The sequence below is a fragment of the Papaver somniferum genome, chromosome 10, assembly GCF_003573695.1.
Source record: "Papaver somniferum cultivar HN1 chromosome 10, ASM357369v1, whole genome shotgun sequence".
Taxonomy (NCBI): Eukaryota; Viridiplantae; Streptophyta; class Magnoliopsida; order Ranunculales; family Papaveraceae; genus Papaver; species Papaver somniferum.
The window spans coordinates 149,288,109-149,305,500 of record NC_039367.1 but is presented as its reverse complement, the minus strand read 5'-3'; the positions used below and the strand labels follow the sequence as shown (position 1 = coordinate 149,305,500).

At 36.0% G+C, this 17,392-nt stretch overlaps 1 protein-coding gene across 1 annotated transcript; it reads left to right on the top strand.

Annotated features, from left to right (window-relative positions):
• Positions 1–6,642: 6,642 nt before the first annotated feature.
• Positions 6,643–9,326, top strand: LOC113316498 (nitronate monooxygenase-like). The gene is made up of 6 exons (XM_026564665.1): positions 6,643–6,774; positions 6,906–7,118; positions 8,089–8,184; positions 8,354–8,499; positions 8,606–8,831; positions 9,009–9,326. The coding sequence occupies exons 1-6, from the start codon at positions 6,643–6,645 to the stop codon at positions 9,324–9,326; spliced, it is 1,131 nt and encodes a 376-aa protein (XP_026420450.1).
• Positions 9,327–17,392: the final 8,066 nt, after the last annotated feature.

Below are 17,392 nucleotides of genomic sequence, written 5' to 3'. Positions count from 1 at the left end.
TTTTAAGATTTCTAATGTTACATGCATATGTAATACCGAACTTTAATTTTTTGTTGGGCTTCATTTATGTATGCAAATGATTAAGGTTTATATTTGATGGCATATGGTTTAAATTACTTAAAAGTCCTTGTATAGTATTTGGATATGTATACATATCCATGAAATCTGTTTAAAAAGTATACGGTTTAGTAAACTTATCCGTGAAATCTCTTTGTAGAGTGTATGCATAGGTATACTCACCATGTATAAAGGATTCACATATTGTTTTTCAGATATGAACACAATATTCTCTTCTCCATCTTCAAACTGTGAATGCTTATTTTTGTCTAATTTATTATCTACAACACTTTTCTTTCTTAATTATGGTCGGTTTAGCTCCGGAGGATGACGAATTCATAGTTACTTTATGGGTTGATGTTCATCTAGAGAATGAAGAAGAAGATGAACAACTAAATAACACAAATCTTTTAGAGCAATTGCTACAAAGGTTGACTATACATAACGGGAATCCTAATGAAAGAAAGGTTAAGTATCTGAAAAGAAGGTTAAACGTTAACACTTCAGATGTGAAAGTATATGTATCGACACAAAGATCCTTATATCTATTTAGGGCAGCAATATCTTTGGAAATCGTAAGAAACTTACCGGTTACTTATACAACAATTTTTTGTGTATGTGTACTGAACTGAGAATAATTGAATTGTGAATTGATATTGCTTTTTTTTGGTAGGAGCATTCTGCTTTGGAGAGTTACTTTAAAAAGAAGGGTAAACCTTTTACTTTTTTTAACTGTTATGTGATTATGAAAAACGGTTTCTCAAAGTATAACCATTCCTCCTTTGAAGATTCACCCTTGAATCATCAGATGAAGAATAAATAATTTAAATAATGATAGGTTTTGTGAGTATATCTCTCTGTAAACTCTCACGAGACATAACTCGTCCAATAGGGTTGCCTATTGGTTTAAATGCTATTTGCATATGCTTAATGTAATCGTTAATCATATGAATATGAAAATAACTATTATTATTTATTGTAGAAGCATATTACATCATGTTCATCACATTTAAACTCCAACACACACATACTAATTATAAAAAAGCACATTACATCAATTGATATTCAAACTCTTGAGTAAACTAAAACATAACAACACTTATTCAACCCATGCTACCGTTCAACACTCAAGGCATCTCCAGTAACGTTTTCCAAATTTTTTCTTTGCACTTGACCGGTGCATTTCCATAAAGAAATAACAACCCTCAGTTTCACACGGAATCCCTTTGGTGCATTCAAACTCAACCTTTCCTTTTAGTTTCAAGTCCTGGCAGAGTTCTTCAACTTTTTCTTGTTTGATTGCATCTTTCATTGTATCCTCCAAACATTGTGCTTCTCCCGGACATTTAGCATATTCACATTCCAAATACCTTATCTTCTCTGGTATCAAATCTTTTACCTTGTTAGTGCCGGTGCAACCTCATTCTGGACATTTTGTATATAGTCATGGGCATTGAAGAAGACTATGATTATCCATGAAACAACATGGACAAACCTCTTTTGCTTCCACACATACTATTTGTTTTCCTTTTCTACTCGAACTGTTAGAATACATGATTGATGTTTATATTTGAGAATGAATTGAGATTTATGTTGGTTAGAAAAAATGTTCTATATTTATAGAAAGAAATACATAGCTGTTGGACACCAATTTTAAGAAATTGAGCCGGACACCAATTTTAAGAAATAGAGCCGTTGGACACCAGTTCTAAAAAATAGATCCGTTGGAATCGGTTGTTGAGAAAAAGAGCCGTTGGGCACGACTTCTAAGGAATAAAGCCGTTGGGAATGATTCCTATATAAGGAAGATAACACATTCTTCTTTGCAGTATCAATCTACTAATTCTTCTTTGCAGTATCAATCTACCCATTCTTCTTTGCATTATCAATATTTGAGGCGAAATTCTAAGCTAAACATCTATTCAATGCCAAATCGATCAAAAACTACCAACTAGTCGAAGAGATTCCTAGAAGATGCATGTGAACCACCCAATCAATTGCTGCAATGGAAAAAGAGATAAGCAAAAGAGGAGATCAAGCTACTACGAAAGCAACAACGTCTTCGTCACCTACCAAATTTATTAACAAGATGGATAAAGTGTTAAACAAACGAAAATGAGAGACAGAAGAAACCAAAGATTCATTATCCGCTGCTACAATACGAAGAAAAGCTCAATGAAGAGAAACGGGGCCAAGAACAAATGCATATGAGGGCTAGGTTAAAGGATGTTGAAGAAGAGACGGAATGGATTAGAAACTTTTACCTTCTGAAGGATGATTTTCCAGAAGATCCTAATGATCAAAACGTATTTTGGTTAATGTTGGTTGGGGTCCTTTCGTTAAACCGACGAGCAAACTACCACGCTTTAATTATGAACCATCCCACATTTGTTCAAGGACAAATCATGTTATGTAATTATCCAAATAGTACAATGAGTTTCTCCGTAGGTACAGAAGGGATGGGTCCACTGCACAAGAGGCTTATAAAGCCTGGAGAGGAGAAAAGTTTTATCATATCGAAGCATCATTGATCGTTGAATCTCACACCAAGAAAAATAATAACATGTAATGTATTCAGACCTATCGGGCACCACGTTTAGAAGAGCGATACCCGCTTAATGAAGTGATAATGAAGTGATTAATTTTAATCGAATGATATGTTGTAATTTTTTTGTATGCTATTAATGAACATTAGTTTAATGAAGTGATAATGAAGTTATTTATTTGAATATGAAATCGTTTCATTAGAACATATTCAAACTTTTTATTAATTCAAATTAATTTAGACAACACTTTTAAAATTTATATAACAACAATACTAACTACAAATTTAGGACAACACTTTTAATTTAAACCTAGACTAGAAATTAAAAAACTAAACTCAATAAAAGATAAGAACAACTAGAAATGGATTACATCATCATCTTCTGAATCTTCAACGTTGATTATATTCATCCTCTTCAAGATCTCCTTTTGCTTGCGTCGATATTATCTTTTTTCGTCGGGAGCGAATCGACTAAGGTCCATAGACATTACTGCATTGTCTTGATCTAAATGCATTTGTTGTTGATGCATTTGATTAGTCTGTAGATGAAGATTTTGCAAATTGAGTTGTTCTTCCATTTGATAACTCGGTTGCTGAGTATACTCCCAAATTGTTTGGTATTGGGATTCTGGTTCCATTTTCATTTTTTTCCTTCCTTGATCGCGTTTCCTTAAGATACTCCAAAATACTAGCACTTTGTTGATAAATCTTATCTTCTTCCATCTTAACCGAAGATATTCCCTCATCACCTTCTCTAAGTATACCTTGCTCACGATCCTTCTTCTGTCTGGCTAGCATTTTGGCCTTTTTTGCTCCTATAGGACGTGCATTCTTCTTTATATTTCCAACGACTTTCTCATTAGAAAGAACTTCAGTATCATCTTCGTGTGATACAAAGTTACGATGATTATTAAACAACTCAGTGTTTTGGCTAACAGTGAGTTCATAATTATATCCAGGGACCTTTTCTCTAAACAATTCATAACATGCATCATACATGAATGGTTGTCCTGATTGTTCCTGAAATTGCTTACGAGCATCTTTTGTCTGAAATTTTATGTAACAAACATTAATTGTATTACTATTATCACCAACTATATGGAAAAACTTTACAAATAATATAACTTACAAAATCCTCGAGGCTCGCACCGCTTTTGGTTTGCCGAAATATAGCATTAAGAATGGACACGAATTCTTTGACATCTTTTTTTTATATACTTCATCTTGATTTTTAAGGATGACCAATCTCTTTCATATGGATTGTCGTTGCGTTGGAAATTTTTTTTGGAGAATACGTTTCCAAAACATAGAGGTTTTTTGACCCGAACCCACAATTTAATCCATCCTCACATAAATAATGCAATAGTAAGATCAATCTCTTCTTGTTGAACAAAATTAAGAACCATTTTGAATGAAACTAAAATATAAAAAGTTGAGTAGTACAAGATATATAAAAATCAAATAGGTGTAGTAAGAAGAAGAGTAAAATAAGATATCAGTTGATTTGGTGTGGTATGAATAGAGAATTAGAGTGGTATTTATAGAGGATTTTGAAAAAATGGTCGTTGGGATCCGACGGTGGAAAAGATAGAGTCCTTATTAACGATGGATGGTTAGGATTGTGTGTGAGAGAGGTGTAAACGAGAGAAGGTCAAACAAATGTTTTTTCTGAAACGACTACTGAGTAACCGTGTAAAACGCTACGACTACTGAGTATCCGTAAAGCGTAAAAAAATACGACTACTTAGTAGCCGTTTGATTTCCCTTCCCTTCAGGCAGAATCAGTTGTGATCCTCCATGTAGAGAAGGGAAGGGATATCCCTTATATGTGGGGATTTGGGAACCATAGAAGTTGGTTTTTTGAGATGCTAAGGAAAATGGAGGGATAGGGAAGGGATGCACCCCTCCATAGTGCTAGCTCTAACTATACTTGGCTCGCTTCCCCCTTCGTTCCACAAATCCACTTAACTTTCTTCTTCTTCCCTAGCTAGCTAGACTAGTTAGTGGTACTCCATGATTTTTTTCCTTTCCAAGTTCCAACCTTGATTAATCACGCACCATCCGTCCAACATTGTTAATTCAACTTGGATTAAACTATGCGATCATAATGTGTCAATCGCACTCATTGTTGACATTATTAGGAAGATCCAGGAAAGCAGTCGGCTGGATTGTATTAAGGCACTCTATATAAATCTAATTTCTAAAATTTGGATTTTATTGACTAACTAATTTACTAATTGATTGTGACAAACAATAATTAGCGACGCCAAAAAAAACACTAAGATATGGATTTTTTCCGTCTTATTTGTAACTAATTAAATATTTTTAAATAACAATAGTAAGTCTTGGCCAGTCAACTGTTTGACTGACAGTGTTGCATCAGAAACACAAACACTGATCCAACGATTAAACTGTTTGTACATGGATTAAGAAAGATAGTTAATGGGATGGGTTTAAACGTCTATGCAAAATCAATAACTATTAGGCGCTTAACACTATATTCAAAACAGAAAAATGTGTCAAATTGACTGCTTCTTATATTTAATTATTACAAACAGGTGAAACAACGATTAAACGTGTACCAAAAAAAAAAGAAACAACGATTAACCATCGCGGGTAAATAAATTTCAAATATGAAAATTGTAATGGGAAAATAATCGTTTGGTCCTTTTTTAGGTGGGCCCATGTCAGTTTAGTCATTTGGTCAAACACCTTTACTGTTTGGTACATAATTATTTAAAAATATTAAATGGACCAAAGTACCCTTCCGGGTTAATTTCTACTTATTTTTTGTAGCAGTTCATTCGTCAAAATGAACTCATGTTAATTTCTACTTATTTTTTCAGAAATCACCTAAAAACCAGAGTTCATTCCAGAAATGAACTCCATATAAAAACCTAAGAAAACCAGAGTTCATTCCAGAAATGAACTCCATATAAAAACCTAAGAAAACAAAGTTCATTTCAAATGAACTCCATATATAACATAAAAAAACCAGAGTTCATTTCAGAAACGAACTCCATATAAAAACATAAGAAAACAGAGTTCATTCCAGAAATGAACTCCATATAAAACATAAAAAAACCAGAGTTCATTCCAGAAATGAACTCCATATAAAAAACCTAAAAAACCAGAAATGAACTCCATATAATCACCTAAAAAAACAGAGTTCATTCCAGAAATGAACTCCGTATAATCACCTAAAAAAACAGAGTTCATTCCAGTAATGAACTACATATAAAAACCTAAAAAACAGAGTTAATTCTTTACATGAACACACACGAAAAAATCCATAAAAATCAGAGTTCATTCGTAGAAATGAATTGCAGTAGCATTATCTTCATCATCTTCGTTGTCTTAAAACAGCAGCAGGAAGAAAATAAAAAAGAAAAAGAGAGAGAGAAATTTTAGATTTTAAACTATAGGAGAGAGAAAGTAAATCTGAGAATGATTCATTTTCTCTTATTTTTTGACTATATATATGGTCCTTATCCAAAAGTGTATTTCTGACACTACAAGATGACATTTATATCATCCATGACATCACCCTAGGACCAAACTATAATTTATATTACCAAATAAGACCAAACAGACAATTAACTAGATCAATTGGACTAGACTCTCTCTAATATATTATTTGTAGGACCAATTGATATTTCCTACAATTGTAATTAATTTTTAAGGATAGGAGATATAAAATTTAAGCAGGAAAGTAATCAGCAGAAAACTGAGTCATTTATATATATGGCACAATAGAGATAGAAGGAAGACAAACACATTACAGCAATGCTGCACGTACCGTCAAAAAAACTAAACAGAAACCGTCCAGACACAGAAAATTGGCGGGCCCCGCTGGTGAAGAATAGCAGGTGTCCCATTTAAAGGCTGCCCGTGTGTACCCGGTTTCTGTGTAGTTTCTTTCCACGGTTTGGCAAGAATTTTTGAACACATTAATAGTGCTGAAGTAGTAGCTAGCTTCTAGGCTAAACGGTCAACGAATCAAAACTTGTATTATCAAGGGGGAAAAAAAGAGAACAAACATGAAATTTGGAGGGATTCTAGGGTTTGAAACAGGGATCATGTTAGCACCAATGGGTGTTGATATTGCTGGACCTGAACTTGTTGCTGCTGTCGCCAATGCCGGGGGTATTGGACTCATTGCTAGCCCTGTTGTATGATCTCTTTCTCAAACTTAATCTTCATAAAAAAAAAAAAAAATCGTATCCATGATTTGCCTACATACCCATATTTAAATTTTCTTTTTCCTTAATATGATTTATTGTTTTGAAATGATGAATTGCAGAACAATTATGAAGTGACAGTGAAAGTCATAAATGATACAAGGAAACTGACGAATAAACCATTTGGAGCTGGGATATTGTTAGAGTTTGAGCAAACCAAAACAATCAGAGCAATATTTGATGAGAAATTGGCTTGCTTACAAGTATACTGGGGAAATTTCCCTAAAGAAATGGTTGATGAAGCTCATAAACACGGTGTTAAGGTCATCCATCAGGTATTAATATCATGTTGAGATTATTAGTCCCACATGGTTGGGTTATTTAAGATCCTGCGATTTATAATTTATTAGGGCCTCTCCATTCATTGCCAATTTGTTTTGAGTTGGATGCCCGCAGACTTTAATATGGTATCAGAGCAGGCTATTTGTGTCGAATCAGTTGACCGGACCTTTACTCCGCGTCACCCGATTTAATTGTCCAGGTGTTTGTAAGACCCGCCGAGGATACAAGTGAGAGGGCGTGTTGGGATTATTAGTCCCACATGGTTGGGTTATTTAATATCCTAGACTTTAATATATCAAGTCAAAAACTGTGCTTGAGATTTCGTTTTGTGCCTAAAGTTATTGGGTTTTTTTCTCTTTTTTTACCGGTAAATAAATTTATTAAGAAAAGAGAAAGATGTTCACAAAGCATGAACACAAGACACAAACTATCTCGGACCAAAAGAAAAGACAGTGAATCCACCCAAAAGCAATGAACCAATAGCAAAAACAAAACAAGCACAACAACGAGAGATTCCTCGCAACTAGACCAAACTGAACTGAAAAGACAAAATCAGGGAGGTTCGAACACGACGTCTTTCCACTTTAGCATGAATTACATCCCTTTGAAAGAAGGTTGAAGGTACAACCAATAAGCAGTCGTTAATCTGATTTTTTCAATGAGTTTAGGAATCGCCCGTGACTTGTTTTTGAATACTCGGTTGTTTCTTTCTTTCCACACGGTCCAAATGATTGCTGCTGGAAGAGCTTTCACTACAAAATCTTTTCTTGACTTGCCGTTAGGTCTAGGCCAAGACTTGAGAGCAACGTCGATCGAAAGAGCTTTCACCAGAAGAGCTTTTCTTGACTTGCTGTTAGCTTTTCTTGACTTGCTGTTGATTCCTACAGTTCGATAATTACAGAACTCCCAATAGACCTCTAATTTGTACACAATTTCTAACTGCTGTATCATTATTGGATTTAGGTTGGATCAGTGAAGGCAGCTGAAAGGGCAATAGCTGCAGGAGTGGATTGTATCGTAGCTCAAGGTTCCGAGGCTGGTGGTCATGTTGTTGGTACAGTTAAGTAACGACAAAGATCAAATCCACAAAGGCCACAATAGAGCAGTACATGGATATTTATAACCATGACTAATTTGACACGCACTTGGATAAATTACATTACCAACTAAAAGAAAATAATTTGTTCAACTACGTACATCTGAAGCGTTCAGTTGAATTTATATGTAGGTTTCATTGACGGCTTTATTGCCGAGAATAGTTGATGCTGTTGGGAACAGAAATATTGCTGTGGTAGCTGCTGGATGGATTGCCGATGCCCGGGGATACGTTGCTGCTCTTGCACTAGGTGCTCAGGGTGTGGCTGTAGGTACAAGGTACGTTATAACTGTGCGTACCCCTATTTATCTTATTAATTATGATGATCATCATCATGCAATTCTTACTCTTCTTTATATTCACTCCCCCACGTAATTTGAATAGGTTTATAGGTACAAAGGAAGCGTATGCACAGGACTACTATAAACAACAACTACTTCACTACAACGAAGAGCAGACGGATCGTACGGACTTATACGAACGTTTCAATTGGAAAGCAGACGTACGTTGCATGCGTACACCCTTCTATGAGCAATGGAAAGATGCACCTGACTTTGTAGAAAATGACAACTATCAACCCATAGTTGGGAAGAGCATCTTTTTTGAGAAGGTAAACCTTTTTTTTTTTCGGCGAAAAACTAAACAGATTTGTAGAAACAGAATTGGTCGTTGTACAATCTTATTCATGATAAGCTAGACATCCTGGTAGCTTATAAACGCAAACTCTTACTTATAAGCTTCCAGTTTATCAGTTTTGTTAATAAAAATTATTTGGTGAAATGTGCAGGAGGCAGTTCTTCGAAGATTCTCCGGTCAAGTAATGAACCGTACTACTACCGGCAACTTAGAGGATATGGTACTGTATGCGGGACAAGGAGTGGATCTTGTAAATGATATTGTTCCAGCAGCTGAAGTGGTTAGAAGATTTGTTGATGGTGCGAAGGCTATAATACAAGGCCTAAGCAAAAATTATTTGCCAAAACCAAAGAAAGACAAAGATAACGATCACAGTGAAGTCTGTGTGAACAAGGGAAAGGAAAAAAAGAAGTGGAGAAAGGATGTGTTGAAACTATTCATTGTGAATAATTCTCTCCTCTTTTTATGAAGCATAAATAAATTATTCCATCTGTTTAGTATGATTACAAATAATTGGTTTTTATGAATTTATTAAATAATTCTCTCTGTTTAGTATGATTACAAATAATTGGTTTTTATGAGTTTTATTAAATATTTCTATAATAAATTATGGATATGGCCTTTTTTATTTTTTTTTGATCAGAAGAGAAGATTTTATTAAAGATCAGAGAATGTACAAAAGTCTACAAAATATAGACTATAAAGAAGCAGATGCAAAACAAAAACAAAACATCAAGAGAAAACAGTATCCCATTGTGAGACAATATTTGAGAAGTTCAGATGAACTCTCTTCCCACAAGCAGTTGCCCACGAAAGCACCAAAGATTTTACGTCAATAGCTAAATCCTGGTCTGTCTTGAACTTGTAATTTTCCTCAAAGGTTCTACAATTTCTTTCTCTCCACAAAACCCAAATTACTGCCGCCGGAATGAAATCCCACACCACCCTTCCAGAGTGAGAAAGCTGATTATTATGCCAAGTATGAGCAAAAGAGAACAAATTTTCTGGAAACACCCACACCCAATGACATTTTGGAGTCACAGCATTCCAAATGAACTTTGCAACCTTGCAGTGTAGCAAAATATGCTCCTGAGATTCAGAACTATCTCCACAAAGAATACAAGAACTATAAATGTCCATAACTTTGTGATTCAACATATCTTTGGAATTCAATTTACCATGTACTGCGCACCAGAGAAGGAAACTGACTTCAGGTGGGATACTAATTTCCCAGACAAATTGATGCGGGAAATCAGTTATACCCTCTGCAACAGTAAAAGCCTTGTAAAGTGACTTGACTGTGAAGCATCCAGATGGATGTAAAGTCCACCTTCTTGTGTCAGGCAGGTTGTCTGTAGTAGGTGGGTTACTACCTATAATAGTAAGAAGGTGTGCAAACTGAAGAACCTCTAAACCATTCATAGCTCTTTTGAAATTAAATTTCCAAGAACCATCATGAGAAATATGATCAGCCAAATTCCCAAACTGCATATTGTCCAACTTATAAAGAAGATTAAAATTCTTAGCAAAAGAAGTATTACCAATCCATTTGTCATGCCAGAAGGATATCATCTCTCCTGAATGAATGCTCAATGTTGAATTATTATTGACCATCTCACTTGCCTCAGCGATTGACCTCCAACATGAAACTCCATAAGGAGAATTTACAGTTGCAGGAACCCAATTAGAAACCTCACAGCCATATTTCTCTACAATCAGTTTATACCAAAACTGGGTCTTCTCAACACCAAATCTCCAGCACCATTTTGCAAGAAGAGGAATATTCATAAATCTCAGATTAAGCACCTCCATCCCTCTCCTTTCTTTATCAGCATAAACAATGTCCCATTTGATCAAATGAGAACAATTACTCCCACCCCAAAGAAAGTTCCTCATTTTTTCTCAATTATGGATATGGCCTCATGTCCTTGTGTGTAGTGCAACTGAAAAATTTCCTCGTGAATCAGATATGTATTGTCGATTGAGATAAAATAAATATATTACTTAAGGAAAGAAGCAAGTTTTAGGTATGGGGTGTGACTTTTTCATGTTCAAATTTGAAAGGCCAGAGGATTCCAAGCATGCTCTGCTTGAAGGGCCGTGGTTTATTAATGGCAGACATCTCTCTTAGAGAAGATGGACTACAAATTTCAAGCCATCTTAAGCATCAATTCAGAAGACAGTGGGGTGGCTAGGTTGCCGGAGATTCCACTCGAGTACTTTGATAAAGAAGTGTAGTTCAAGGTAGCAGCTGATAAACATGAGCATAGAGATTCTAATGTAATTGTGAGAATAATTCTCTGTGTATTCATTCATAGGCAATGGCCTGATTTATACAACTTTACACAACTAGATAAGGAAAATAAAAGATACACCTAACAATATCTAGGATATATACATCAAGAATATATATGCAGTTACAACATAATAACGTCAAGATATATAATATCTTGACCATATATAATGTCAAAGTGGTGGAGTACACATCTTGAGTTTGGAAATTAAGAATCGAAGACGAGCTGCAGAGTGAGTCTTGGTGAAAAGATGAGCCGCTAGAAATTCTGATTTGACATGTGGAAGAGTGATTGTACCTTTCTTAAAATGATGACGAGTAAAATGACAATCTATCTCGATATGTTTTGTACGTTCATGGAAGACATCATTGTGTGTAATTAGAATAGCATCCTTGTTATCACAATACAGTGGTGTAGGAGCAGAAATTTGAACTCACATATCACAAAGAAGCCACCGCAACCAAATGAGTTCAGATGTGGTGTGAGCAAGAGCTCTATACTCTGCTTCAACACTTGAACGAGAAACCAGACTTTGCTTCTTACTTCTTCATGAAATCAATGAGTCTCCCAAGTACATACCGTAGTCTGTAATAGATTTTCTGTCTATAATATCCCCAGCCCAATCGGAATCTGAGTAAGCTTGAAGAGTGAGATCAGACTTGGATGAGAAACACAGACCTTGATGAAGAGACCCTTTGATATATCTTAGAATTCTGAGAACAGTTGCATAATATGTAGACCTTGGAGCAGACATAAACTGACTGACTATGTGAACTGCATGACTTATGTCTGGTCTCGTAATGGTCAAGTAATTTAGACTCCCTACTAGTTGACGATACAGTGTTGGATTATACAATAGAGTCCATCTGTAGGACTGTATTTTACATTCAATTCAAGAGGTGTGTCAGTTACCTTATTTTCAGACAGCCCTGCACGCTGTAGAATCTCAGATGCATATTTGACTTGTGATATGAAATAACCAGTTGGTGACATGCCAATTTCAATGCCAAGAAAGTAACTTAAAGATCCAAGATATTTCATCTTAAAACAGTCACTGAGGTATGATTTGAGTTCAGTAATACCTTGTAGGTCACTGCCAGTAATAACCATTTCGTCAACATACAAGAGAAGAATGACAATTCCTTTTTCTGACGATCTGACGAACATAGCTGAATCACAGAAGCTTTGTGTAAAGCCATACTGGAGAATTGCACTGCTAAACTTATCAAACCAAGCACAAAGTGCTTGTTTGAGTCCATATAATGCCCGTCGAAGCCTACATACTTGATTAGGTTCATGAGGCAAACCAGGAGGACGTTGCATGTAAACCTCTTCTTGTAACTCACCATGAAGAAAAGCGTTTTTCACGTCCATTTAATGAAGCCCCCATTGTCGTGATGCAGCAACAACAAGTAATGTACGAACTGTAACCATTCTGGCCACTGGTGCAAATTTTTCTTCATAGTCAACACCATACTCTATTCTATAACCTTTTGCAACAACTCGTGATTTACATCGTTCAAACTCACCATCTGACTTGGTCTTAACTTTATAGACCCATCTGCTTCCAACAATTGATTTTTCAGGAGGAAGATCCACCATTTCCCATGTCCCTGCCTCTGCATGTGCTTCCAATTCATCGTCCATTGAATCTTGCCATTCTGGAATGGCTGCAGCTTCTTTGTATGTCTTTGGTTCATAAAATGACAAATAGAAGAAGACAAGGAACAATGATAGTTTGCATATTTAGATGGTGGTCTTCGATTGCGAGGTGGCAAAGAATTTTCTTCAGAATCAGGATCTCGTTCCTGAGTTGCACTTTCAGGTGGAGTCGTAGAGTGGTCTTGATCATCAGTATTTGGTGGATCAAAAACTAGAGGAGATGGACTTTTAGGAGTATATATAGGAAAAGTGTTCGGATTGGATTCACTAGGAAATGGATCAGAATAAGTGAAAGACTCAAAATATGATGATTTGCTGCTTGGAAGTGACCAGAATGGAACTTTCTCCCAGAATATGACATGAAGAGAGACACGAAGCTTTCTATTAACTGGATCATAACAACGATACCCCTTTTGTTCAATACCAAAACCAAGAAAGACACACAAGATATTTTTTTGACCAAGTTTATGACGTTCACGTTCTGGAAGGAGTATAAAATAAGTTGAACCAAAGACTCGAAGCTCAGAATAGTTTGGTTTCTTACCATAGAGACGCTCATAAGGTGATAATCCTCCTATTACAGTTGTTGGGACTCTATTGATGGTGTAGACTGCCGTAAGGACTGATTCCCCATAAATTGGAAGAAATTGAACCAGAAATTAACTGGGTTCTAGCTCTCTCTATAATATGACGGTGTTTATTTTCTGCAACTCTATTTTGTTCTGGAGTTTCAGTACATGAAAGTTGAAGAACGGTGCCTTGGGTTTTAAGAAATTCTTTGAATGGATTGGAAATATATTCCGCATCCTGATCAACACAAAAAACTTTGATCACTTTACCAAACTGAGTTTTTATCATGGTTGAGAAATCAACATATAACTTAAGAAAATCTCCTCTAGAGCTGAATAGATATACCCATGTATAACGCTAATAATCGTCAATAAAACTGACGTAATACAAAGCACCTCCCTTTGACATAATTGGAGATTTACCCCAGACATCAGAATGTATAAGAGCAAAATATTAAGTTGAAATAGAAGTGCTAAGATTAAAAGAAAGAGCTGGTTGTTTTTCCAGTTTATAAGAGATGAAATTTGGTTCTTTATCTAACTGAGTATCTCCTAGTAGACCCTTATTGATCATATATGAAAGACGAGAAAAGGAAATATGACCTAACCTAGAATGCCAAGACATGAAGGGAGATATTGACACACGTGCAGTGGGAGTAGCAGCTACGAAATGAATTTTAGATTTTGCTGAGAGAACAAGAGATTTAAGGAGATACAACCAACCAACTCTACGGCCTATCCCAACTAGCTTCCTGATTTTGAGATCCTGTATAGCACAACCAAAAGGAAAACAATATGTGTTATAACCTTGATCACATAGTTGACCAACTGAAATAAGATTCATTCTAATATTTGGTACAAGAAGCACATCTGGTACATAAAAGTTATTTGAATTGTTGACCAAGACTATATGACTTGCAGTTACTGTTGATCCATCAGCAATATGAATCTTAGGGGTGATGACAGGATGAAGACCTTCAAAAAACTTTTGACTAAAAGTCATATGGTTTGATGCTCCTGAGTCGAGAAACCATTTTGTTGAATAAATACCTGAGGAGATAGAGAAGGCAGATGCAGCTGTAGGATTGTTACCAATTGAGAGTTCTTATTTAATCATCTCTTGAATATCAGCAAGATTTAGTGCAGAACTACCACCAGGTAAATCTAATGCAGATGAGTTTGATGTTGATGCAGGTGAGACTGGGGCTGCCATAAATATGGTTGGTGCATTGGATTTGTTTCCTCCATTAGCATTGATTCTTCTCATGTTTCTTGAAGTTGGTGAGGTGCAAAATCTGGATGAATGACCAAGTTCCTTACAGTACCCACATTGTGTTGTGGGTGTGTCACGTATTATTGGAGAAGGTGAGGAATTTGCTGATGGAATATTGCAATTCCTTGCAAAGTGCCTAAAAGTCTTGCAACTGTGACACTGCACTTGAGACATGTCACGTTGCACTGAAGCACTTGAGTTTTTTGAAAAGTTATTTGAACTTGAACGCGTAGGCACATCAAACACTCCTGATATCTCTGGTGTGATTCTTTTTCAAGTTTCTTCTGCAATAAGTTTAGACAAAGCAGCTTCCACAGTTGGAAGAGGTGATCGATGAAGAATAGATGTTCTAACAGACTCAAACTCATGACGTAAAGCCATTAAAAGTTGAACTAAATGTGCTTCCTCTCTATATTTCTGCCGCAGTTCCAAATTTATAGTCCATACAGTCTGATCATATGGTTGCTTCATAGATCTAATATCTTGTTCAAGTTTATATCTCTGAGCAAAGTTGACTTGAGTGTACCTTTTTGAAAGAAAATCTCATGCATCTTTGGCTACTTCAAAACTGGTAAGTTGCATGCTTATAGAACGAATAACCGTATTGCAAATCCAAGTGAGAATCATGTTATTGTTAATCTCCCATTATTCTTTTGGATCATTTGTTTGTACTTCTTTTCCTTTTTCATTAGAACTGCTTGTTGTAGGGGCTTTTTCTGTACCATCGACATACTTCCACATACTCTTTCCTTTAAGAAAACTCCTCATGAGGAATGACCAGTGATTGTAGTTGGTCCCATCAAAACAAACAGTGATATGTTGAGAATCTTCTATTGACATGATTACTATGTTTTCTCTGGGTTGTATTTTTTCTGAGTTGTATTGCAGCGGAAACTGGTTCTCAGATCTTTCGTAGCTCCGATGCCATGATAAACATGAGCATAGAGATTCTAATGTAGTTGTGAGAATAATTATCTGTATATTCATTGATAGGAAATGGCCTGATTTATACAACTTTACACAACTAGATAAGGCAAATAAAAGATACAACTAACAATATTTAGGATATATACAACAAGAATATATATGCAATTACAACCAAATAACAACACAATAATGTCAAGATATATAATATCTTGACCATATCTTAACAGTAGCAAAGTTGGGAACTCCAATTAAGATAGACAATACAACTTAGTTTGTTTTGAGGGGAACATTTGCAAGAAATTGTGTTGAAATTTCAACTGATCAACCACTTCTACGTGTTGTAAGGATTGGCAACATGGTGCAGAAGATTGAATATGATGGAGTTGGATTAATTTACTTTCATTGTGGTAAAATGTCTCATAGGAAGGGTCAATGTCCATCTGTTGTTCGTCCTAATGTTGTTAATTCTATGCCTGAAGGTACTGTACCTGGAAATGAATCTGCTGATGCTATGGTCCATGGATATTGGAGACGAGACAAAATCGCAAGGCAAACAACAAACCTACTGGACCAATTAGTGAACAGAATGTGAAAGGGCAAAGGGCTGGAGTTTCTAACAGCTTCACAGCATTACAGGTTGGTGATGCGGATGAGTTATTACACGAAATGAGTAACAATAGAAATTATGATAATGAGAGTAATCAGGGGTCATTAATTAGAAATGATGATTCCAATTACTCTAAAGGTGGCTAGAATGTAATTCTTGATAGAATTAATTTTAGTGCTTCAAATGTCAATAATACGAAGAATAATGGACTTCAGTTACGGAATCCAAAAGGCAAACAAATTAATAGACTACTGCAGGGTACCTCTTCCCCATCATCAGTGGGGGTTACAAATGGTGCTTTGGAGCTCAACAAGAACTGAATGCTATGGAAACAAATTTCATGGAGATATTGGTGGAAAAATACTAAGAGGGGATCAGTTAATTCAGCTGACAGAGAAGATAGAGGATGTTCACAATCATCTTAGTGCAAGTCTACCAGAGATAGTACACATGCCAGACCAAGTGAATGTGCATAGGTTTTTAGAGCAGGCCAACAAAATCTTGAGGCCAATTCGACTTTCAAGGTCCAACTGGAACCATCAAGAACCGGCAGTGTTTCTAGAAGAAGGGAGGGAAGAAGCGTATTGTGACTCAAAGATGTGGTCAGAGGCAACAATATTGGAGGTCATAATGGCTTAATTGGTCGAAACTCTAGCCCTAATAAAAATACCAAAAGGACTGTGGCAGTTCGAGATGCAGATAACTACCAGATTGGATTTGGATTTGACCGATCAGCGAATGTTCAAGACGAGACTCTTCCCAATGATGTCAATGGACCAGCAGTCTGCAGAGATTTAGATGGAATTTCATAGGCCCATGAAGCCACATGTGCTTAATCCAAATTTGTCTCTTCCTTCTTATTTTTTTTATGGAGATTTTCTTGGAATTGTAGAGGTCTTGCTAGACCATCTTTTGTGCGTGTGATGAGAAAGTTGATTAAAAGGCAAAACCCTTCTGTTGTTGCCTTACTTGAAACTAGGAGTTTAGAAGATAGTGTTGCAAAGATTGTGAGAAAGTTAGGCTTTTCTTATTCCAGCATTATTGACCCTCATGGTTTCTCTGGAGGTCTTGTTTTGTTGTGGAATGATAGCGAAGTTGATATTCAACACTATTGGAAAATGGGGTTTCTGTGACTCACATCCGAGACCCTCAGTACCGGTAGTTGGACCGTTGATCAAAGATAGTCGTCTCTGATATGATAAA

Coding starts and splice junctions, on each gene's coding strand:
- LOC113316498 (XM_026564665.1), top strand. CDS start 6,643: ATGAAATTTGGAGGGATTCTAGGGTTTGAAACAGGGATCATGTTAGCA. Junction 6,775..6,905: donor GACTCATTGCTAGCCCTGTT/GTATGATCTCTT, acceptor GATGAATTGCAG/AACAATTATGAAGTGACAGT. Junction 7,119..8,088: donor GTGTTAAGGTCATCCATCAG/GTATTAATATCA, acceptor TATTGGATTTAG/GTTGGATCAGTGAAGGCAGC.